The sequence below is a fragment of the Eschrichtius robustus genome, chromosome 4 (genome assembly GCF_028021215.1).
Source record: "Eschrichtius robustus isolate mEscRob2 chromosome 4, mEscRob2.pri, whole genome shotgun sequence".
NCBI lineage: Eukaryota > Metazoa > Chordata > Mammalia > Artiodactyla > Eschrichtiidae > Eschrichtius > Eschrichtius robustus.
The window spans coordinates 81,083,862-81,107,824 of record NC_090827.1 but is presented as its reverse complement, the minus strand read 5'-3'; the positions used below and the strand labels follow the sequence as shown (position 1 = coordinate 81,107,824).

General features: G+C 34.4%; 1 protein-coding gene across 4 annotated transcripts in view; it reads right to left on the bottom strand.

Annotated features, from left to right (window-relative positions):
- Positions 1 to 23,963, bottom strand: part of NFXL1 (nuclear transcription factor, X-box binding like 1) — a 53,179-nt gene that overhangs the window by 15,540 nt on the left and 13,676 nt on the right. For all 4 annotated transcript variants that reach the window (XM_068542229.1, XM_068542228.1, XM_068542230.1 and 1 more), the window contains exons 10-18: positions 23,682 to 23,806; positions 22,928 to 23,050; positions 19,383 to 19,473; positions 12,004 to 12,124; positions 11,614 to 11,773; positions 10,792 to 10,883; positions 4,875 to 4,896; positions 3,927 to 4,067; positions 1,107 to 1,273 (exon numbers count right to left, since the gene is read on the bottom strand). In XM_068542229.1, the coding sequence (XP_068398330.1) occupies positions 1,107 to 1,273; positions 3,927 to 4,067; positions 4,875 to 4,896; positions 10,792 to 10,883; positions 11,614 to 11,773; positions 12,004 to 12,124; positions 19,383 to 19,473; positions 22,928 to 23,050; positions 23,682 to 23,806 (1,042 nt within the window). The remainder of the gene's footprint in view (positions 1 to 1,106; positions 1,274 to 3,926; positions 4,068 to 4,874; positions 4,897 to 10,791; positions 10,884 to 11,613; positions 11,774 to 12,003; positions 12,125 to 19,382; positions 19,474 to 22,927; positions 23,051 to 23,681; positions 23,807 to 23,963) is intronic.

The window sequence follows — 23,963 nt, the reverse complement described above, 5'->3', positions numbered from 1 at the left end:
AAATTTGACTTTCCAATTTAAAGCATGAGTCCAGAGTATAAGTGACAAAAACAAATTTAAGATAATATTAACAGGCATTTTTCTGCAAGTATTTATGCTCAAAAAATCAGACATAAACTCATATTCTCAAATTTAATCTGAGGGCTTCCCTGGTGGCACAGTGGTTAAGAATCTGCCTGCCAGTGCAGGGGGCGCGGGTTCGAGCCCTGGTCCGGGAAGATCCCACATGCCGTGGAGCAACTAAGCCTGTGAGCCACAACTACTGAGCCTCCACTCTAGAGCCCAAGAGCCGCAACGTGCGCCTAGAGACCCGTGCTCCGCAACAAGAGAAGCCACTGCAATGAGAAGCCCATGCACAGCAATGAAGAGCAGCCCCCGCTCGCCGCAACTAGAGAAAGCCCATGCGCAGCAACAAAGACCCAACGCAACCAAAAATAAATAAATTTTAAAAATCTATATATAAAAAAAATTTAATCTGAGTAAAATATACTTACAAAAAACCCACTTTACAGACTTAAGTGAAATGGAGCTGAACAAGTTAGGTTAATTACATTAGATCATGATTAAACAGAAAAAAATGTAATTTTTTTTTCCCTCTACATAATCCACAAGCAAAAAATTTCATTTTTAAGTAAGGAAAACATAGAGGTCATACCCTAGTATGATAAATGCCATAACAGCAACATTTGTAATAAACAAAAGCGACCTTTTAAATCTATGATTTAAAAATTGTGCCTAAGTAACTATGTGCAAGTCAACTTTTGATCCAACAAAACTCTAGCTGACACTGTTATTTGAACAATCTGCTATAGGAGTGCTTCTCCTGTTTTTTTTTAAAGCAAATTTTTTCCGAACAAAATCTTATACAGAATCCCCAAGTGGAAAAAAGCAGAACTGTCTTGGTTGAAATCAAGGTAAAGTATCTAGAAGATGAAATAGTCTATATTTCTTTCTTCCAGATCTCTACTGGAAAATCTAGGTCTCCAGCCCCTAAGGACCACACTGGAAAATATTCCTTAAAGTATTCTATAAAGGGTTCTGAATTATGAAAATATACCACTTAAAATGATTTTAGTAAAACAAGAATATTTCTTCAGTCCACTTACCTACATTCCACATAAAGACTTGTGATCTTGCAGTGACATTTTACTCTAAGCATCTGAACACAGGGAGGACACTCTCCAGGGTGACATGGCAAAACACACGGATGAGGACAACCTGGTGGCCGTGATTTAGAGCACCCTTCTTCACACTGAAGGCATTCTGGGCCAGCCTGATAAGTACCAAGGAAATAACTCATCTAAATACAGAAGTCTAACATTTCTATATATGTTAAAGTTATAAAATTTATATATCCCATTAAAAGAAAGTACTTCTGTAGCTCTTAGAAATACAGTTAATAAAATGGTACCATGCTTTCACTCTTTTAAAAATATTCAAAATGAATAACAGCAAGATCATCAATAGGACCATTATTCACAAAGATTTTTATGTCTACAAACCTCATTTGATCAAACTGCCTCACCTTTAAAATGGACTTGTGATTACATGAAGCATCCCTATTAAAATGTTAATTACTTCTTAGTCAGTGGCAGAAAAAAAAAACAGAGTAAAAACATTTTCCACCCAAGAAGCACGATCATCACCTAACTAAAAAAGCAACACCCGTGCTTCCCTGGTGGCGCAGTGGTTAAGAATCCGCCTGCCAATGCAGGGGACGCGGGTTCGAGCCCTGGTCCGGGAAGATCCCACATGCCGCGGAGCAACTAAGCCCGTGCGCCACACCTACTGAAGCCCGTGCACCTAGAGCCCGTGCTCCGCAACAAGAGAAACCACCGCAATGAGAAGCCCGTGCACCGCAAGGAAGAGTAGCCCCCGCTCGCCGCAACTAGAGAAAGACTGCGCGCAGCAACGAAGACCCAGTGCAGCCAAAATTAAATTAATTAATTAATATAAAAAAGAAAATTAATTATCTCCCTTTCATAACCAAATTTAAAAAAAAATCACTTGGGAATCTTGTTAAAATGCTGAGGCGGGGCCTGAGATTTTGCCTTTTTAACAAGATTCCAGGTGATGCCAGTGCCACTGGTCTGCAGAGAACACTCTGAGTGGCAAGGGTCTGTAACATACATAATATAGAAGAAATGCATGTGTATATCTATGCATGTGTGATTATGTACGTATACATATGTTTTCTTTTTTATTTGTTTTTGATGACAGACTTTCCTCACAGAGAAAATATCCTCATTCTTCTTTCAATCAATGAATTAGGGTTATATTTGCTGCTAATGGTATCAATCAGAGCCATCCCACATAAGAATAGCATTGACTGAACTGAGATCTGAGGGTAAGCCAAGGGAAGGAAAGAGACCAGAGCAGAGGTAAGAAGCAAAAGAGCTTTGATTTCAGTCAATTCAGTAAACACTTATTGAATACCTGCTGTGTTATAGGCTCTGTGCTATACCTCAAGGTAGAAACTGCATTAAAAATTCCAAAGGCATTTGGGTCAAGAGAGACCTATTAAGAGCCTTTCTCCAGTGGGTCTCAATTGAGATGTTACAGTAAGGAATTAATTTTTAAAGTTTCTGAATTATTTAACCTTTAATACATAAATTAGAATGATTGCAAAGTTATCCTCCAAAATAATATAATTTCCACTCACTTACACTGCAGTAGCCTTCCCTGAGTGGGAGATAGGGTGGACTTGTAGCTAAATTGAGAAGAATTGCACATAACTTATCACCCATATTTTACCACAGGCACTGACTGCCTAGGAAGCCATGTTGGGATAATCCAAGGTAATTCCCCAAACATGTCATATCACTTCTTAAAATGAGTTTTTTCTGATTCATCTGATATTCTGGAAGTCTAATGGAGGAAAGCCATACAGCAGCTATTCTCTAACTAGTTAAAGTGGTTTTGAATCATTATGTTAGTTTGATTTTATAATTCCAATATCTTTTTCATTTTATCATGAGAACATTTTTATTGAGGATCAAGGCATGACTCAGTGAAGAAATTATAAGCAATACGATTTACATATATATCTGCACATGAGGAAGAATGATACTATAGACATTTATGTTGTCATGCATTACAATTACCAAATCAAAGACCAAAATATCTAATAACGCAAGTGAAATTTTCAATAACACAATTCATAGTAATAATTTAAACACTTGTAAATGTAATGTTACTTAATAATAAAATGAAGCTTAAAATCTTTGGCTTATTCCTCATTAATCACACTTGCTAATATTATTATGATTCCCTACAGAATGGAAACCTAGGAAAAAACATTAATTATTTTAAAAATAAAATTTAATATTATTTAAAATTTGATTAGCTACATTTGTTTTTCCTTGTGACATGGCAATTTTTAGACATCTCTGAATGGTTGATTTCTCATATGCTTGTAAAAGGCTTTTAGTAAGTTTCACATAACTTATACATACCCCGTATCTGTGACGGTATTTACTTCCAACAAAAGATTGAGAATTTATTAAAATTGTGAACATCTACCTCATGTATTACGTTTAAAAAACAGCTGAGAGCAAATGCTCCAGACTAAATTCAGAGATATAAATGGATAGCAGTAGAGGTGCTACTGCTACTTACTATCTAAAAAGAGACAAAATTTCTGTACTTTTATCATAAAATCAAACCGTATGTGTTAACCCAGGTATAGCATGTAAACAGTACCAAATTAAAAGGCATATTATTATGAACTAGCACAAAGACACAGAGAGATATACACCAAGTTGTTAAAGTTGGTTGTCTGAGGAAAGGCAAGGAAGGAGAAGGGATGAGGGCAAGAAAAAGGAAAGAGAAGTTAGAGCAAAATGGAAAATATTTATGGCAAAATTACTGAAAAAAATGTTTCAAGCATACTGTAAGCATGTATACATTCAACCCAAGGACATTACCTTGTTTTTGTCAGTGCAGGAATCAATTTCAGTTACTTTGTGGCACTCTTTCATACACGTATGATTCTGACAATCTAAGGTTCGTCCACAAACTCTCCTACAAGAGTAGGGTCCTACAGTGTGGCATGGTAGTGGGCTCACCTTAAAATTTAAGAAAAAAGGAAAATCAGCAACACAGACACACACACACACACACACAACCTATCGGAAGCATGTTTCAAAAATGACTCTGTTATCATTTGAGAACAAGTTTCATCTAATACATTTTCATTAATAATTGTTATTATCAAAATCAAAGTAACCGGGGCTTCCCTGGTGGCGCGGTGGTTGAGAATCTGCCTGCCAATGCAGGGAACACGGGTTCGAGCCCTGGTCTGGGAAGATCCCACGTGCCGCGGAGCAACTAGGCCCGTGAGCCACAATTACTGAGCCTGCGCGTCTGGAGCCTGTGCTCCGCAACAAGAGAGGCCGCGATAGTGAGAGGCCTGCGCACCACGATGAAGAGTGGCCCCCACTTGCCACAACTAGAGAAAGCCCTCGCACAGAAACGAAGACCCAACACAGCCATAAATAAAAATAAATAAATAAATAAATAAGACTTTAAAAAAAAAAAAAAAAAGAATTAGCATTGTCGTCACTGTCATTGTTGTCATCATCATTGTCTAAAATCAAAGTAACCTATCCAAAAACACCCAAAGAATGAATGCCAAGGAGCAAAACATTCTATTCCTAAAAGGGAAATTCAATGTAATGATTCTGCAGTGAATGCATATACATAGGCTAAATCTCAAATAAAAGCACTGTGTATTTTAAAAATTAGTAGACAAACTCTTGTACTCTTTAGAGCACTAAAAAGACAATACATTGACTTTGCTATTTCTAACAACCATCATATAGAAGAGGTACACAGATTACAAGCTTTACTTAAAGTTTGTGCCTGTAACTCACCTCATGCTTCCCAAGACATTCCCTGCAAGAAAAAAATAAAATGAAATGAAACATTATACAGTCTTCAAAAAGAATATTTTTAAAGCAAAGATGCTAACTCTACTGGTTTTTCTGTTAAGAATAAAAAATAAGCACATATGGAAATAATAAGTGATTACAGAAAGGTTGCAGGATACAAAGTTAATATACAAAAGCCAATTGTTTTCCTACAATACCAGCAATGAACAACTGGAATTTGAAATTAAAAACACACCACCATTTATACTAGCACACACAAAAATGAAATACTCAGATATAAATCTAACAAAATAAATACAAGATCTATATGAAGAAAACTACAAAACACTGATGAAAGAAATCAAAGAAGATCTAAATACATGGAGAGATATTTCATGTTCATCTATAGAAAGGTGCAATGCTGTTAAAATGTCACTTCTTCCCAACTTCATCTAGATTCAACACAATTCCAATCAAAATCCCAGCAAGTTATTTTGTGGATATCAACAAACTGATTCTAAGGTCTATATGGAAAGACAAAAAACCCAGGATAGCCAACACAGTACTGAAGAACAAAGGCAGAGGATTGACACTACCCAACTTCAAGCCTTACTATAAAGCTACAGTGATCAAGACAGTATAGTATTGGTGAAAGAACAGACAAATAGATCAATGGAACAAAACAGAGAGCCCAGAAATAGACCCACACAAACATAGCCAATTGATCTTTGACAAAGGAGAAAGGCGATCAAACGGAGAAAGGGTAGTCTTTTCAACAAACGGTTGGTGCTGGAACAAAGGAACATCCACATGGAAAAAAATACAAACAGACTTTATACATTTCACAGCAGTTAATTCAAAATGGATCACAGACCTAAATGTGAAATGCAAGACTATAAAACATAGGAGAAAATCTAGGTGGCCTCGAGTTTGGCGATGACTTTTTAAATACAACACAATCCATCAAAGAAAAATGGTTAAGTTGGACTTCATTAAACCAAAAACATCTGCTCTGCCAAAAACACTTAAATAAAAACGGGTTAAATGAAAACACTTAAATGAAAAGACAAGCCACAGACTGGGAGAAAATATTTGGAAAACACGTATCTGGTAAAGAACTTGCATCCAAAATATAAAAGAACTCTTAAAAACTCTATAATAAGAAATTAAACAGCCAATTAAAGAATGGGCAAGATTTGAGCAGAGAACAGACACCTCACCAAAGAGGATATACAAATGGCAAATAAGCATATGAAAAGATGCTCAACATCATATGCCATTACAGAACTGCCAATTAAAACGAGATACCACTACACACCTATTAGAATGGCTAAAATCTAAAACACTGACAAGAGCATTTGCTGGCAAAGATGTAGAGAAACAGGAACTCTCATTCATTGCTGGTGAGAATGCAAAATGGTACAGCCACTGTGTTAGTCTGGCAGTGTCTTATATAGGTAAACATAGACTTACCACATGATCCAGAAATAGCACTCCTAAATATTTACCCAAATGAGTTGAAAACATATGTCCACACAATAACATGGACACATGTTCTGTGAACATGAACGTTCATAGCAGCTTTCTTCATAATTGCTAAAACTTGGAAACAACCAAAATGTCCTTCAATAGGTGAATGAATAAGCAAACTGTGGTATATACATACAATAGAATATTACTCAGCAATAAAAAGAAATGAGCTATCAAGCTGTAAAAAGACATGGAGGAAACCTAAATGCATATTATCAAGTGCAATATGCTAAAAAGCCTATATACTGTGGGATTCCAACTATAGGACATTTTGAAAAAGGCAGAACTATAGAGAGAGTAAAAAGACCAACAGTTTCTAGAGGCTTGAGGGCTGGGGAGGTGAGGGATGAACAGGACGTTGTTAGGGCAGTGAAACTGTTCTGTATGGTACTGTAATGGTGGATACATGAGATTATGCATTTATCAAAACTCATGGACCGTACAACCGAAAAAGTAAACCTTTACCAAGGTAAACTATAGACTTTAGTTAACAATAATGTATCAATATCAGTTCCTCAACTGTAAAAAATTCTACTCTAAGAAAGAAATTATATTACCTGGACAGTTTATGTGACAAATAATATTTTTCAACATATACTTCATAATAACAATTTTGTTATACATGCCACTGAAAAATCATTATATCAGAGTTAGAAGGATCTTTATACATATGTTTTTGGTTTTTAAACTGAGATAAAATTCACATACCATAAAGTTTATACTTTAAAGAGTACAATTCCACACTAATGTAAGATATTAAGGGAAACTGTGTGTGTGTGGCAGGACCATATGGGAACTTCTTGTATTTTCTGTGAAATTTTCCTGCAAACCTAAAAAATCACCTAAAAAAACCAGTCTATTTAAAGAAACAAAACAAATATTTCATTTCCCTTTCAAGGGACTGGTTTAGAAATTGTCTTGTGATCCTATTCTGGCCAGTGAAATGTGAAAAGAGTTTTACTATGGGGCTTCTGGGAAAGGTTTCCTCAGTCCTTAAATAAAGAAGAAAATGATGACTGAAGGCTTAAACAGTGTCCATTTCTCCCTTTGGAAACTTCACTAACTGGATGGGAAGTTTATCAGAAGGGCAAGTAGCCTGAGAGCAAAGAGGACACACTGAGGATAAAATGTAAAGACAGAATCTGGGCCCTTGACCATAAATCACTGAATCAACCAGACTAACCAACCATGAAGCAGCAGTTCTACCTCCAGTCTAACTGTGCAAGGCATAAATGTTACAATGTCACGTTTTCTTTAGGGTTTTTGTTACTTGAAACAAAAGGCACCCTAAATGATACAGCACATATTATATGTGTTATATGCACATGTTCAGAATTCTTTTATCACATGGCCAAATTATTATTAAACATAATGTTATTTTTAAAACAAGAGGGCAAGAAAACAGGAACACTGTCCTCTAATAAGAAATTATATTAACTGGAGAGTTCATATGACAAGTAATATTTTTTAATATATCCTTTACAATAATAATTTTGTTAGACATGTCACTGAAAAATCATATCAGAATTAGAAGGATCTTCCTACATGTTTTTCTCCTTTTAAAAACTGAGATGAAATTCACATACCATAAAATGTATACTTTTAAAGAGTACAATTCAGAGGAGTTTAGTATATTCACAAGGTTGTGTAACCATCGCCACTACTTAATTCTAGAATATTTTCATAACCCAAAGAGAAACCCTGAAACTATTAGCAGTCACTCCCCATGGTCTCCTATCCCCAGCCCCTGCAACCACTACTCTACCTTCTGTCTCTGTGGATTTGCCTACTCTGGACATTTCATATAAATAGAGTCAAACAGCATGCGGCCTTTTGTGTCTGGCTTCTTTCATTTAGAATACTGTTTTCAAGGTTCATCCACGTAATATGTAAATGTGTCGGTAATTCATGGATTTTTATAGCTGAATAATATACCATTGTATGGCTATACCACATTTTGTTTATCCATTCATCAGTTGATAAAAAATTGTTTTCACTTTTTGGGCTATTAATAATAATGTTGCTATGGACATTCATGTACAAGTTTTTATGAATCTATATTTTCAGTTCTCTTGGGTATAGTCCTAAGAGTAAAATTGCTGGGTCATATAGTAACTCTATGTTTAGTCTCCTGAGAAACTACCAAACTGTTTTCCAAAGTAGCTACACCACTTACATTCCCAACAGCAATGTATAATGGTTCCAACTTCTCCATATCTTCACCAACACATCATATGTCTTTTTTATTTTAGCCTTCCTAGTGGATGTAAAATGGTATCTCTTGGTGGTTTTGATTTACATTTTTCTAATTAATGATATTGAGCATCTTTTCACGTGTTTACTAGCCATTTGTAGATCTTCTCTGGAGAAATATCTGTTCTAAGCCTTTGACCATTTTTAAATTGGATTATTTGTCTTTTGGTCTCTCAGTCTAAGAATTCTTTATATATTCTGGATAATATAAAAGATATATGATTTACATAGGTATAGACTAAGTAAATAATATTACTAATTAATAAGTAATATTAAAAAAAAGATATATGATTTACAAACATTTTCTCCCATTCTGTGGGTTGTCTTTTCAATTTTTTTGATAGTGTCCTTAAAGCACAATTTCTTGATAATGTCCTCTGACAATTTTCATAAAGTCCAATTTATTTATCTTTTCTCTTGTTGCTTATGCTTTAGGTGTCATATCTAATAAACCAATGCCTAATCCAAGGACACAAAGATTTACACCTGTTTTCTTCTAAGAGTTTAATAGTTTTAGTTCTTACTTTTAGGCCTCTGATCAATTTTGAGTTACTATTTATATATGTTGTGAGGTAGGGGTCTGAGTTCATTTTTTTCCATGTGAATATCCAGTTGTCCCAATACCATTTGTTGAGAAAAGCATTCCTTCCCCCATTTAATTATTCTGACACTCTTGTCAAAAATTAATTGACCATAAATGTATGGATTTATTTCTGGACTGTCAGTTCTATTCTCTTGATCTTTATGTCTATCTGAATGCCAGTACTACAGTCTTTGGTCTTCTTTAATTTCTTACAACAATGTTTTATAGTTCTCAGTGTACAAATCTTGGATTTCTTTTATTAAATTTGTTAAATAAACAAAACGTTTGTTCTTCTTAATGTTACTGCAAATGGAACTGTTTCCTTAATTCAATTTTCAGATTGTTCACTGTCAGTGTATAGAAATAAAATTGACTTTTGTATATTCATCGTGTTTCCTATAAACTTACTGAATTTATTTAATATCTCTAATAACTTTTGTGAAGATTCCTTAGGATTTTCTATATACATGATCATGTCGTCTGAAAATACAAATAGTTTTACTTCTTCATTTTCTAGTCTAATTGCTCTAGCTAGCACCTCTAATATAGTATTGAATAGAAGTGGCAGAATAGACATCCTAGTCTTATTCCTGATCTTAAGGGGGAAAGCTTTAAAATCTTTCACCATTAAGTGTGATTTTTTTTTTTTAACATCTTTATTGGAGTATAAAGGTGTGATGTTAACTGTGGGTTTTCATAGATGCTCTTCATCAGGTTGAAGAAGTTCTCTTTTATCCCAAGATTGTTGAGTGTTCAAGAAAGCATGTCAGATTTTGTCAAATGTTTTTCTGCATCTATCAACTGTCCTTTATTCTACTGATAAAGTATTAACAGTGACTTATTTGAATCAATGATTGATGAATGAATGATTGATGTTGATTCAAGTTCATATTTCTGGGATATACCCCACTTGGTCATGATGTATAAATCTTTTTACATGTTGCCAGATTCAGTTTGCTAGTAACTGGTTAAGAATTTTTGCATCTATATTCAAAAGGGATATTGGTCTGCAGTTTTCCTGTGATGTCTTTTTCTGGTTTATTATCAGGGAAATAGTAGCCTCACTGAATGAGTCAGGAAATGTCCCTGCTTAGTGAAGCACTGGTGTTAATTCTTTAAATGTTTGGTAGAATTCACCAGTGAAGTCACTGGTCCTGAGGTTTTCTTTGTGGTAAGTTTTTGGTTACTAATTCAGTCTTTTTACTAGGTATATTCAGATTTTCTACTTCTTCTTCATTCAGTTTCAGTAGTTTGTGTGTTTCTAAGAATTTGTCCATTTATCCATGCAAACAGTAACCAAAAGAGAGTAGGAGTAGCTATACTGACCCATCAAACTCTAGCTGGGGAAAATGACTCAAAAAAGATATCTAGAGGAGGGTTTTAAGCAGTATGCAAAATGTATTTGGAAAAGAATGAAACAGAAAGAGAGACTACTTTATAGGCTAGGCCTGAAATAATGATGAACTGAAGAAAGAAAAAGGGGAGAAGTTTCTCAAGATACACTTTGAACTATGTCAAAAGATTTTTTTTAAAAGCTAAAATTCTAATACTTACATAGGAATAGGCACTTGACATGGAGGACAAGGCAATGCAGTCTGAATAAATGCTGGTTCAGAAGGCTGTTCCCAAGGGCCTGAAGGCTGGTGCTACAAGTAAAATAAATAACAATTTTTAAGTCAGAGGGGTTAATTCATATAGCCGATTTAAGGATCTAAGAAAACAGTTCCACGAATCCTCTGCTCAAGCCGGTTGAAATTTTTTCAAGTACTCAACAAATTGTGCTTATTGAAATATTTTATTCCATCCTTAAATTCTATCAGACTGTTCCCCTCTAACACGTTTATATTAAAAATTGAGCCAGATTCCAGTTTTTAAATGACAGAACAAAGGCAGTATAGACTCCTTCACTCCAAAAGAATAAAACACAGAATTGTAAAATCCATATTCCACCAATAGAATTTAATCTCCATTATTTTGTTCACTGTTGTCTCCCCAGCACCTAGAAGAATGCTTAACACATAGTAAGAATTCAATAAATATTCACTGAATATGTGAATGAATCTTTGAGGAAACCAGGAGATATTTATAACCCTAAACCACAATATATGAAAGAAGACTGACAAACTCATCTGTATGATGATTATAACATGACTATCACACTGTACTTGCAAACATTTGTTTATTGGTTTTTCTCCTTTTCTGTATTGTGTATTTCTTAAGACAAAAACCAAGTATTATTTACCTTATACCCCAGCTCCTATCACAGTGTTTAATACCCAATAAGTACTTAATCATTGTTTGCTGAAATGACTAAGTAAAATTAAGAAAATATGACCCACAGCAATGCATTATGTCTTAATAGTACTGTTCCCTTACCCTGCCAGTTTGCTTTATTAATGCTTGATCATGACATGGAACAGGACACAAGTGACCACATTTCTCCAAAACCTTTCGGCAAGCTTGATGACATGGAGGACAAGAGCCAAAGTGACAGCGATGTTTTTCTTGACTTGTATGATGGCAAGTTGGTGGTCGACTAAATCATAAAGTACAATTTTTAAAATTACTTTTGATCACTGAACAATTATATCTAAAGTGCAATTATCTATTTATGTATCTTCTGATTCCATACAGAATGGGCATACTGTGAATATTAATATTTTAGAACATTAAAGCAAAATTGAAAGTACTAACAAAATTAAAAATCTGTATGAATTTAAATCTGTAAGACACGAGATGTAAGTCTGTACAGAGCTTTGTACTAACCTGCACTGCTCTTTGCACTTGGGGGGTCTTGTGGTACGTTCTCGGCCACAGGGTACTGTCACCTTTGTATTACCACAATTGCACTTCACATCTACAGTTTCTGGGCAGGGATAACAGCTGCCTGAAAAAAAAGTCTGAAACTTAAAGAGAAATTTCCTTAACTACCCAAATTCCCATCACTAGTAGAATCAATAAGTTTAGTATATTCACACAATGGGATACTCTAGGATGAGAATAAATGAATGAACCTCACACATATAACATTGAGCAAACAAAATCAGACACCAAGAATATACAGTATATGATTCCATTTATATAAAATAAACAGGAAAAACTAATCTATGCTGTTCAAAATCAGGATGATGATTACAAAGGACACAAAAAGTTTGGGAAATGCTGGTAATGATCTGTTTAATAATCTGAGTTCTGGTTATATGGTTATGTTCAGTTTATAAAAAGTCATCAAGCTGTACACCTGCAATTTGTATACTTTTCTATATCTACACCAGTACTTCAATAAAAAGTTTTAGAATTTTCTTTAAAATTTGCTAAAAGTTCTGTTCTAAATAACAAATTTAACACATTACTCATTCAAAACTACACCAGCAAAATGGAGCTAAGTCTTTGGAAAATCTAATGTTAGCAATAATCTTTTTGGCTTAGTTTCATACATACATCTATTCAAGTACATTACTTTTAGATAAATTCTCCAATAAGAGTGACTTCTCTCATAAGGTTATTAACAAGTACAGTCAATTTTCCATTACTCGTGCTTTGCAAAAGACTCTAAAATCTCATTTTAGGCTATAATTCCAAATACTTCTCTTCTAAACATTTCAAAAGGAAACATTTTTAGGGTTTCAGCTTTTTACCTTCTTTTGTTATGGGTAGAAATACACAAAGACCAATTGAAAAGAAATCTTTCTAGACAGGCTATAAAGTTCTCCCCAAGGCTTTGACACCATCCTAAGGGCTTTCTTCCCACTCTAGTTTTCCGAATAGGCTATCCCATTAGAAATGAAATAATAAGAAAGGAATAAAGAGTCTTCAACTAGGAAGTTAAGTATCTCAAGAAATTGCTGCCTAGGTGTCAGGACCAAGCAAAATACTGAATAGCAATTAACCTGATAAAAAACAGATTAATGATGAAAAATAGTCTGGTTAAAGCCTCTATTAGTTCTAAACAGTTCCCTAAAACAAAAAGAGGTTAAGAATTTTGATTCAAATAATGACCACAGAAAAAGAAATAAAGTAAAAAGCACCACAGGGAAAAAACACATGTGTATTATACAAATTACCAAATTTATACTTCAGTGTTTTGATAAGTATAATCCAGTAAAGTATTATCTTGATGGTAATGCAAGCCAAGTTATCCTGACTCACATGATCAAACATTATTTTGATCTTTCCAAAAGAAAATTTGATGTCACATTTTTAAAAAAATTAATAGTGACATTTATGTCAGTTCTTACTCAGCACATTATATTAATTTCCATACTTAACAATGATAATTTTCATTCACCTTCAGCAATCAAAGAGAAACTTATCAAACATAACCTTTTTGCCACCCTAAACTACAGCATCACTTTACCTTTTTTAAAATTAAATCTTGAGAACAATAAGGGGTTGTTTTCCTAATGAACTCATTACAGACACCTGTACAACATGACATTAAATTCAAGTAACTTCAGTGATAATATTTTTTAAATGAAAAAGGAGCATACAGAGTATAAATACAGTGACTAGTGGGTCAAAAGTCCAGTAATTCTAGAACCATAACCATAGAAGGCCTTAAGCTCAAAAGAACTATAAGTCAAGTCAAGCTTTCATATATTCACAGCGCAAACATGCAGATAGCACCCTCTCCCTATGAGTTACAGTACAACTTTGATTATGAAGGTATCTAGAATAATAGAAAATGACATAAAATAATGATTCTATGTATCTTATGTAACTGAGTATTAAACAAATGGTAAGAGCTGCACAAAGGTATCTTCATACACTTTCCATTAAGGTAAACTTTTTTTAGGGGCTAATAAGTTTTTTTTTAAAAAAATAAACATTCTGCCAAAAAATAATTAATAATAATTGAACCTGGATCTGATCAAACCTCTAGTTCCACTAACAGTTTATAGACAATACAGAGGAAAATGTCAAATAATACCACGGAGAGGCAATCTGCAAAATCCAGACTCTGTGAAACTAAATAAAGCAACCTAGTTTCTTAAACAAGTGACAAAGGAAAATATATAAAAAGATGGAAAATTATAGAAAAAGAGGGAAATTACAGATTCATAGACTTCAGAGACATCAACCAACTGCAATGTCAATCTTATTAAGGTTTCTGAGTCATACAAACTGAAGTAAAAAATGAAGGCATTTATGAGACAACAAGATATGTGAACACCAGATACTTGCTGATATTAAGAAACAGATTAACTATTTTCAGGTTAAGAATCCATCTTTCAGAGATGCATATTGAAGTATTTATGGGATTTGCTTCAAGATAATACAAGAGGGGGATATGCTTTCAACATTTCTCCACTAAGTATGATGTTTTCTCTACCCTTTTTGCAGATACTCTATATCAGGTTAAGGATGCTCTCTTCCATTTCTAGTTAAGTTTTCATCATATATGGATGCTGAATTTTATCAACTGTTTTTCAGACATTTACTAAAATTATCTAATTTCTCCCTTAATCTGTTAACGTGATGGAAACATGTTATTAGATTTACTAATCTTAAACCAACCATACACTACTGCAATAAACCCAACTTGGTTGGTTATGATAGATTAAGGTTTTGGATAGCTAATACTGTAGTACCAGATAGCTGTATTTGAGTGGCAAAAACTTTAATATTTTACAAACATGTTCATGAGTTAGATTGGCCTGTAATTGTCTCTTACTTTCTTTGAAAGATGATATAATGAACTGGAACACATTCCTTTTTTACATACACTATCAAATAGTTCACAAAGAGATTAAACGTGTACATACCTTAAATGCTCATTTGTTAAAAATCATGTGTAAAAATCAACTAGGCCTGGTGTTTTCTTGGTGAGAAAATTCTAAACTACTGATCCAATTTCTTTAATGGTCATACAACGTCAGGTTTTCAACTTAAAGTGAAGGCTATGTTTTAACAGTGGCCTCCAAGGCCCTATACATATTCTCCTTTCCCCAGCAATCATTTATCCCACCATCTCTCTGACCTCATCTCCTAACATGTGTCCCCCTGAGCAACCACTTCAGTCCTCCTTCAAATGTTCCTGTCTCAAGGCCTCTGTAATCAAACTACCCCATCCCCATTTCCCCAGGGCTTGATGCCTACTTCTCTCAGGATTCCCCACACATGTCATCCTTTCAGAGTCCTACTCTGACCACACTATATAAAACAGTAGATACCATCCCAACTATCACAATTTTAATTTTACTCTAATTTTCTTTCTATACTTGTCACTATCTGATATTCTATATTAATTTGATTATTTACTTGTATTCTAATTGAGGAAGAATAAAAAAATAAGCTCCATAAAAGCAGGTACTTTGTCAAAATTGTTCACTCGTAATTCCGGTGCCTGGTACTTAGTAGACACTCAAAAATACTTATTGACTGAATTAATGACTAACTTTAGAATGTTAATGAAATTCAAATTTAATGGGTCAGTGATATGACTACGAAAGGAAATAAAATCCTTTTACATGAGAACCAAAAAGCTAGTTCTAAACTTTACAGTTTAAAGACACTGACATTTTTGGATTGGGTTGTTTGTTTTTTTGATATTGAGCTGCATGAGCTGCTTGTATATTTTGGAGATTAATCCTTTCTCAGTTGCTTCGTTTGCAAGTATTTTCTCCCATTCTGAGGGTTGTCTTTTCGTCTTGTTTATGGTTTCCTTTGCTGTGCAAAAGCTTTTAAGTTTCATTAGGTCCTGTTTACTTTTGGTTTATTTCTATTTCTCTAGGAGGTGGGTCAAAAAGGATCTTGCTGTGATTTATGTCATAGTGTTCTGCCTATGTTTTCCTCTAAGAGTTTTATAGTGTCTGGCCTTACATTTAAGTCTTTAATCCATTTTGAGTTAATTTTTGTGTATGGTGTTAGGGAGTGTTCTAATTTCATTCTTTTACACGTAGCTGTCCAGTTTTCCCAGAACCACTTATTGAAGGGGCTGTCTTTTCTCCATTGTATATTCTTGCTTCCTTGATCAAAAATAAGGTGACCATATGTGCGTGGGTTTATCCCTGGGCTTTCTATCCTGTTCCATTAATCTATATTTCTGTTTTTGTTCCAGTACCATACTGTCTTGATTACTGTAGCTTTGTAATATAGTCTGAAGTCAGGGAGCCTGATTCCTCCAGCTCCGTTTTTCTTTCTCAAGATTGCTTTGGCTATTTGGGGTCTTTTGTGTTGCCATAAAAACTGTGAAATTTTTTGTTGTAGTTCTGTGAAAAATGCCATTGGTAGTTTGATAGGGATTGCACTGAATCTGTAGATTGCTTTGGGTAGTATAGTCATTTTCACAATGTTGATTCTTCCAATCCAAGAACATGGTATATCTCTCCATTTATATCATTAGTTTCTTTCATCAGTGTCTTACGGTTTTCTGCATACAGGTCTTTTGTCTCCTTAGGTAGGTTTAGTCCTAGGTATTTTATTCTTTTTTCTTGCAACAGTAAATGGGAGTGTTTCCTTAATTTCCCTTTCAGATTTTTCATCATTAGTCTATAGGAATGCAAGAGATTTCTGTGCATTAATTTTGTATCCTGCTACTTTACCAAATTCATTGATTAGCTCTGGTAGTTTTCTGGTAGCATCTTTAGGATTCTCTATGTATAGTATCATGTCATCTGCAAAGAGTGACAGTTTTACTTCTTCTTTTCTGATTTGGATTCATTTTATTTCTTTTTCTTCTCTTATTGCTGTGGCTAAAACTTCCAAAACTATGTTGAATAATAGTGGTGAGAGTGGGCAACCTTGTTTTGCTCCTGATCTTAGTGGACATGGTTTCAGTTTTTCACCATTGAGAACGATGCTGGCTGTGGGTCTGGCACATATGGCCTAAATAGACATTTCTCCAAAGAAGATATACAGATTGCCAACAAACACACGAAAGGATGCTCAACATCACTAATCATTAGAGAAATGCAAATCAAAACTACAATGAGGTATCACCTCACACCAGTCAGAACGGCCATCATGAAAAAATCTACAAACAATAAATGCTGGAGAGGGTGTGGAGAAAAGGGAACCCTCTTGGGTGGGAACTGTGGATGGGAATGTAAATTGATACAGCCACTGTGGAGAACAGTATGGAGGTTCCTTAAAAAACTAAAAATAGAACTACCATACGACACAGCAATCCCACTACTGGGCATATACCCTGAGAAAACCATAATTCAAAGAGTCATGTACCACAGTGTTCATTGCAGCACTATTTACAAGAGCCAGGACATGGAAGCAACCTAAGTATCCATCAACAGATGAATGGATAAAGAAGATGTGGCACATATACACAATGGAATATTATTCAGCCATAAAAAGAAGCAAAGTTGAGCTATTTGCAGTGAGGTGGATGGACCTAGAGACTGTCATACAGAGTGAAGTAAGTCAGAAAGAGAAAAACAAATACCGTATGCTAACACATATATATGGAATCTAAAAAAAAATGGTTCTAAAGAACCTAGGGGCAGGACAGGAATAAAGACGCAGACATAGAGAATGGACTTGAGGACATGGGGAAGGGGAAGGGGAAGCTCAGACGAAGTGAGAGAGTGGCATGGACATATATACACTACCAAATGTAAATTAGACAGCTAGTGGGAAGCAGCTGCCTGGCACAGGGAGATCAGCTCGGTGCTTTGTGTCCACCTACAGGGGTGGGATAGGGAGGGTGGGAGGGAGACGCAAGAGGGAGGAGAAATGGGAATATATGTATATGTATGGCTGATTCACTTTGTTATACAGCAGAAACAAACACACCATTGTAAAGCAATTATACTCCAATAAAGATGTTAAAAAAATAAATAAATAAAAATAAAGACACTAACAAATCAGAGAACATCCACAGGGAAATGCGTATGGGGTTAACATATCTGCCATTTTTCCTAATGGGGAGGCAATATGGCATAATGGAAATATTATTAAAGTTTGGGTTCACATCCTGACCCTGCAACTAGTTCTATGACCTTGGGCCAACAGTCTCTTTGCCTGCTTCCTCCTTATACAAAACAACACTAATACCTTCCAAGATTCCTGAAAGGATTAAGACATTAAGGGAGATATCTAGTATCCACCTAATCCCAAAGGAAGGCAACAAAAAACAGTAGTTTGTCCCAGGTCATAAAGCTGTTATTGGGTTGGCCAAATTCGTTCAGGTTTTTCCATAGATATGGAAACACCCAAACAAACTTTTTGGCCAACCCAATACTAAGTTCACTTTTGACTCAGGACCTCTTAATTTAAACCCATGCTCTTTCCACTGCCTTATACTATCTTTCAGTAGATTCCATTTCATACCAACATACTCCAAATGAGTAAAGTTAACTCAGTTTTCAATCTCTAATAGCTTAGGCACCCCTGAGACCCTTTCAGGTGGTCTTCAAGAACTTATATACATAGATTAGAATTTTCCAGAAGCTATATGACAAGGGATTATCACAACAGATTGAATGCAGAAGCAGATATGTGAATCCAGCTATCTTCTATTAAGCTAGACATTAAAGACATTTGCAAAAATGTAAAACAGTATCATTCTTCTCACTAAATTTTTTTTTAGAAAGTAGCTACTTTTCACAAAAAAGTTACTGTATTAAGATGTAATGGGTACTATGGTACTATTTTTCAATAAAATAATAAATATTATTATATTTTAATTTAACTTCAAATACAATAAATATCAATAGATAAAATCCACATTAACTAAAGGTCTTTGGGTCCAAAAAGAGTGTAAAAGGTCCTTGAGACCAAAAATTTCAAGAACCACTGGACAGAATATATCTAATCCTTTACTAGACTTAATTTCATATCAATGTCTAAAATTCAAAATAGTACTGAAAAACCTATTAATTAACTTAAAAACTATGTGGGGAAGGTTGGGTAGAAGTAAGGAAACAACATGGTATTATAGAAAGAACAGAAGTTTATATTCAAAAGGTGTGGGTTCAAATCTTGGCTATAATGCCTTACTAGATATTTCCCTAAGTAAATCACTGGATCCTCTTCAGCTTAAATTTCCTCATCCATAAAATAAAGATAGTGGCAACTGCTCTAACTTCTCAAGATTGCTAAGAGTAAGATAATAAATGTGAAAGCTCTCTATCAACGAGAAAGCACTATGTAAATATGAACATTAAATTACAGCTGTTGTTAAATTTTACCTCTATGGCAGACAGATGGACACTTATGGTTTCTACATCCTAAAGTCCGTCCACAGTTTTGATCACAAGGTGGACAGTTTCCAGGGCAACACTGAAGGGAAAGCAATACATAAAGAACAGGTAATTTGGAAACCGTACGTAATATGAATGTCATTACTAGTTATTTACAGAACTTAGGGAAATCAAAAGATAGTTCTTTTCACTATAAGAATAAAAGTATTCAAGAATATCAACATTCTTCTGTAGAACACGTTGTACTAAGAACTTATAAGTTTAAATAGACAATGACCTAATTTAGTGAATTCAAGCTAAATTTTCTTGCCCTTTAGTTAATTATTCTATGACTTAAAATAGTTCCATAAGATAGTTTCTCTTCTACTTATCTACATAGAAATTGACAACATTAACCACAGGAATGGATCTGGTCAAACCGTATAGTCAATTCAGGCAAATAATCTGGCTATTTTAAAAATTTAATTACAATAAAACCCATTCAATATATACATCAGTTTGGCAGTTATTTTCAAACCAAAGAATCAGAGACTAACTAAAGGAAAGAAGCAGAGATAGGCTAATTGCTTCTAGTGCTGTTTTGTTACTCCCTGATTTCCAATCTGTGAGAAATATAGCTGTCTATGACCTGTCCCAATTTTCATTCATGAACACAAGGCAACTACTTAAAGTTCCATCTTGCCATTCTAACTCCTTGACAAACTTTGGAAAGGAAATACAGACTACAATTGTCTTAAAGAAACTTGGGTTTGTAACCTACTTAAGAACAAGTTTCAGTATATAAAAATAGCTCAAAGCAAAATACACATTATTGAAAAGCAATTAAAAGTTAAAATAGTTCATTCAATTAAGCAAATATTTACCAAGTAATACTATGCGCCTATCACTTTCCCAGTGGCAGTGGGAAAAAAGAAGGTTATGTGGTCCACAAGGTGAATAAGCCTTTAGATGTTTGTTTCTCACCATGATGAGTAACAATGACCAGATTTAATCTCCTGCCTTTAGATGTTTGTTTCTCACCATGATGAGTAATAATGACCAGATTTACTCTCCTGCCTTAAACAACTAGAAAATCAGACAAAATATTTGAAACAGCAGTTTTTAGACATTAGACAATTAGGCAGCACAGGACAGAAACCCCTATGAGAACAGAAACAAACAAGGTGAGTTCTATGATAGCACAAGCTTAGACCTGGACACAAGGAGAAAGATCACAAGCAGAGTCCAGTGGTCTCACCAAGTTGAGGAGACAAAATTCATAGTTCAGAGAGGCAAGTGTGGTTAGAATTTGTGGAGAAGTGGTAGCACAAAGCATAAAGTTTATAATGTCTGGAAACCAATCAAAAGTCACCTAGCAGTAAAGAATAACCCAAAAGGAAAAGAAAACTCAATCAACAAAAATAGACCCAGAAATGACAGATGACAGAATTAGTAGACAAGGACATTAAAATAGGTATTTGAAGTACCTCCTATTCACTTATATTCAAGAAGATAGAAGAGAGCATGAGCATGAAAAGGACAGACATGGAAGGTATAGAAAAAGTCACAACTCCAAGTCTCAGAGATGAAAAAATACTGTCTGAGATGAAGGAACACAGGGGATTAGACAATGCAGAAGAAAATTAGAGAACTTGAAGACAAACAATATAAGCTAACATTAAATATGAAAATTAAAAGGACTAAATAATAACTGGAGCATCAGTGACCTATGGGACTTCAAGCAGCATGACATACCTATCACTGAAGTCTCAGAAGGCAATGGGTGGGGGAAATACTTGAAGAAATAAAGATTGAAAATTTCACAAATATGATGAAAACTATAAAGACATACAAGAAGCTCAACAAAAATTGTACTAAAGAAACATGAAGAAAGCTATACAAAGGAACATCACAAATAAATTACTGAAAACTAATGATAAAGAGAAAAATCTTCAAAAATAGCCAAAGAAAAAAGATACATTACATACAGAGGAACAAAGATAACAGAGACAGTGGAGCAACATGTTTAAAGAATGGGAAAAAAATTGTCAAACTAAAATTCTACAGTAAAAATATTTTTCACAAACAAAGGCTAAAGACAGTTTACAAAAGTTGAAAGAATTCATGACGAGCACTACAAGAAATGTTAAAGGAAGTCCTTCAGACAAAAGAAAATGAAATCAGATAGAAAGCTGAATCTATATAAAAGGATGAAAAGCACCAAAAATCATGAGTTTGATGATAAATATAAAAGACTATTTACTTTTTCACACTCTTTAAAAGATACCTGTTTAAAGCAAAAATAAAAACAACATATTTGAGGTTTATAAAATACATGGGTATAAAATGTGTAAGAATAGAATAAAGGAGGTAAAATGGAATTATTGAAAGACAACACTCAAACAGAAGACACAAAAGAGGGAAAAGAAACAAAGAACAGATGAAAAAATAGAAAATAAATAGCAAAATGACAGACTTAAATCCAACCATTTTATTAAAGATCACAATAAATGTAAATGATCTACACCCAAATTAAACGATAAAGATTTAAAACAAAATAATTATCTAAATAAAACAATTATCTAATTGCTGTCTATAACAAATCCACTTCAAATATAAAGATTTGAATAAGTTGAAAGTAAAAGAATGGAAAATATATACTGTATGAACACTAAGCAAAACAAAGTTGAAATCACTATATTTAATAGACTTAAGAACAAGGTATCTTACCAGAGATAGAGGGATAATTCATAGTAATAAAAGGGACTCAAAAAAACTTCAAATCTACAGACTCAATAAAATTCTCCAGTTGACCTTATACTGAACCAAGATTCTATAAATAAGATCTGAACAGCAGAAGTTAAGCCTCTACCATGCCAAACAAACTACCACTAACACTGCTATGATGTTTTAAAGTCAGGGAACAGGGACTTCCCTGGTGGTGCAGTGGTTAAGAATCCACCTGCCAATGCAGGCGACACAGGTTCAAGCCCTGGTCTGGGAAGATCCCACATGCTGCGGAGCAACTAAGCCCGTGTGCCACAACTACTGAGCCTGCGTTCTAGAGCCCACGAGCCACAACTACTGAGCCTGCGTGCCACAACTACTGCAGCCCGTGTGCCTAGAGCCTGTGCTCTGCAACAGTGAGAAGCCACCACAATGAGAAGCCCACACACCGCGACAAAGAGTAGCCCCCGGTCGCCGCAACTAGAGAGAGCCCGCGCGCAGCAACAAAGACCCAATGCAGCCAATAAATAAATAAATAAATAAATTTATTTTTAAAATAAATAAATAAATAAAGTCAGGGAACAGAAACAGCCGAAGAACCAAGTAGAAGGAATTATGCATAGGACATAAAGAGACCCTTGTTATTTAAAAACCTTGGTAAGATTTCCCACTAATACAAACAATAATGTAGAATAGTTATTAATATTTCATGTGGAAAGCAAAGAATATGCCTAAGTATTTGAGGAACAAGTCAAGATGGCACTTATCATGGTCCCAAAGAGGAAAAATCCAAGAGAATTTTAAAATCAGTTTTCCAAGCTTATTACCTTTCTCCTACACTGATGCTTCTGACAGTCCCGCATCTTAACACACTTAGTTTCACAAAGATATGGTTTATGACACGGCATTCGTTTTGTATGCTTTCCACAACGACAATGCTTCTCCACTTCCTGGAAGAATCAAATAAATGCTATTAAAATTGACTTTTGTTGACATGATTTTTTTCACACTGCAATCTCTATAATTACTAAAAAATGAAAGAGAAAAGTTTAAGAGTGTTTTGTAAGAAACACTTTTAAAAAAATAAAGGAGAATTTCCTAAGACATTTGTTTGTTCCAAAAAGACTTCACAGAATTTCCATTATTAAATTTAGTAAAAATTTGATATTAAATAGTAAAACAACATCACATGTTAAAATCCCTTATATCTAGTTACACCATAACATCTACACATCTAGTTTCAGTAAAACAAAAAAACTGGATTATCTAGTAGTATGTCAAAACCAGAATGACATCTAGGCATTTTTTTCCCTATCATCCCTAGGCCTAATTCATCATTGTTTTGAATATCTTCTGAGAATAAACAACCCCACACTAGTCTATAAAAATGACAACATTCAAACTTTTACCAAGCAAAACAAAAAAAAGGTAATTTCAGATTTAATTGCTGGCATACTCTCCTGCTTCATCATAAATATTAGATCATGACACAGATGTTTCGGAAAACAATTACAAAACAATCCCACTTGACATATTATGACAGATAGCTGTTAAAAGTAATCATTACAGGACATGACTAACTTGTCTACATGTTTCGCAAGGACCTCGGTGACAACGCTGTGAACATCTGTGGATTCCACATTCAAGTACTTTGTCACAACTGTCTCCACAAGTTGGTACATCTTCTGTACAAGGCAAAGAAAACTCTAGAAGCAGACAAAAAAAAAAATCAATATTAAAAATAACATACATTATTATAAAGTACTAATAATGTGCCATGTACTTTTGGATTCCTAGAGAATGACAGGTCTTTCAGACTATGAACTTTTGCATCTACATATTTATTGGAAAGTTAACTTTAAA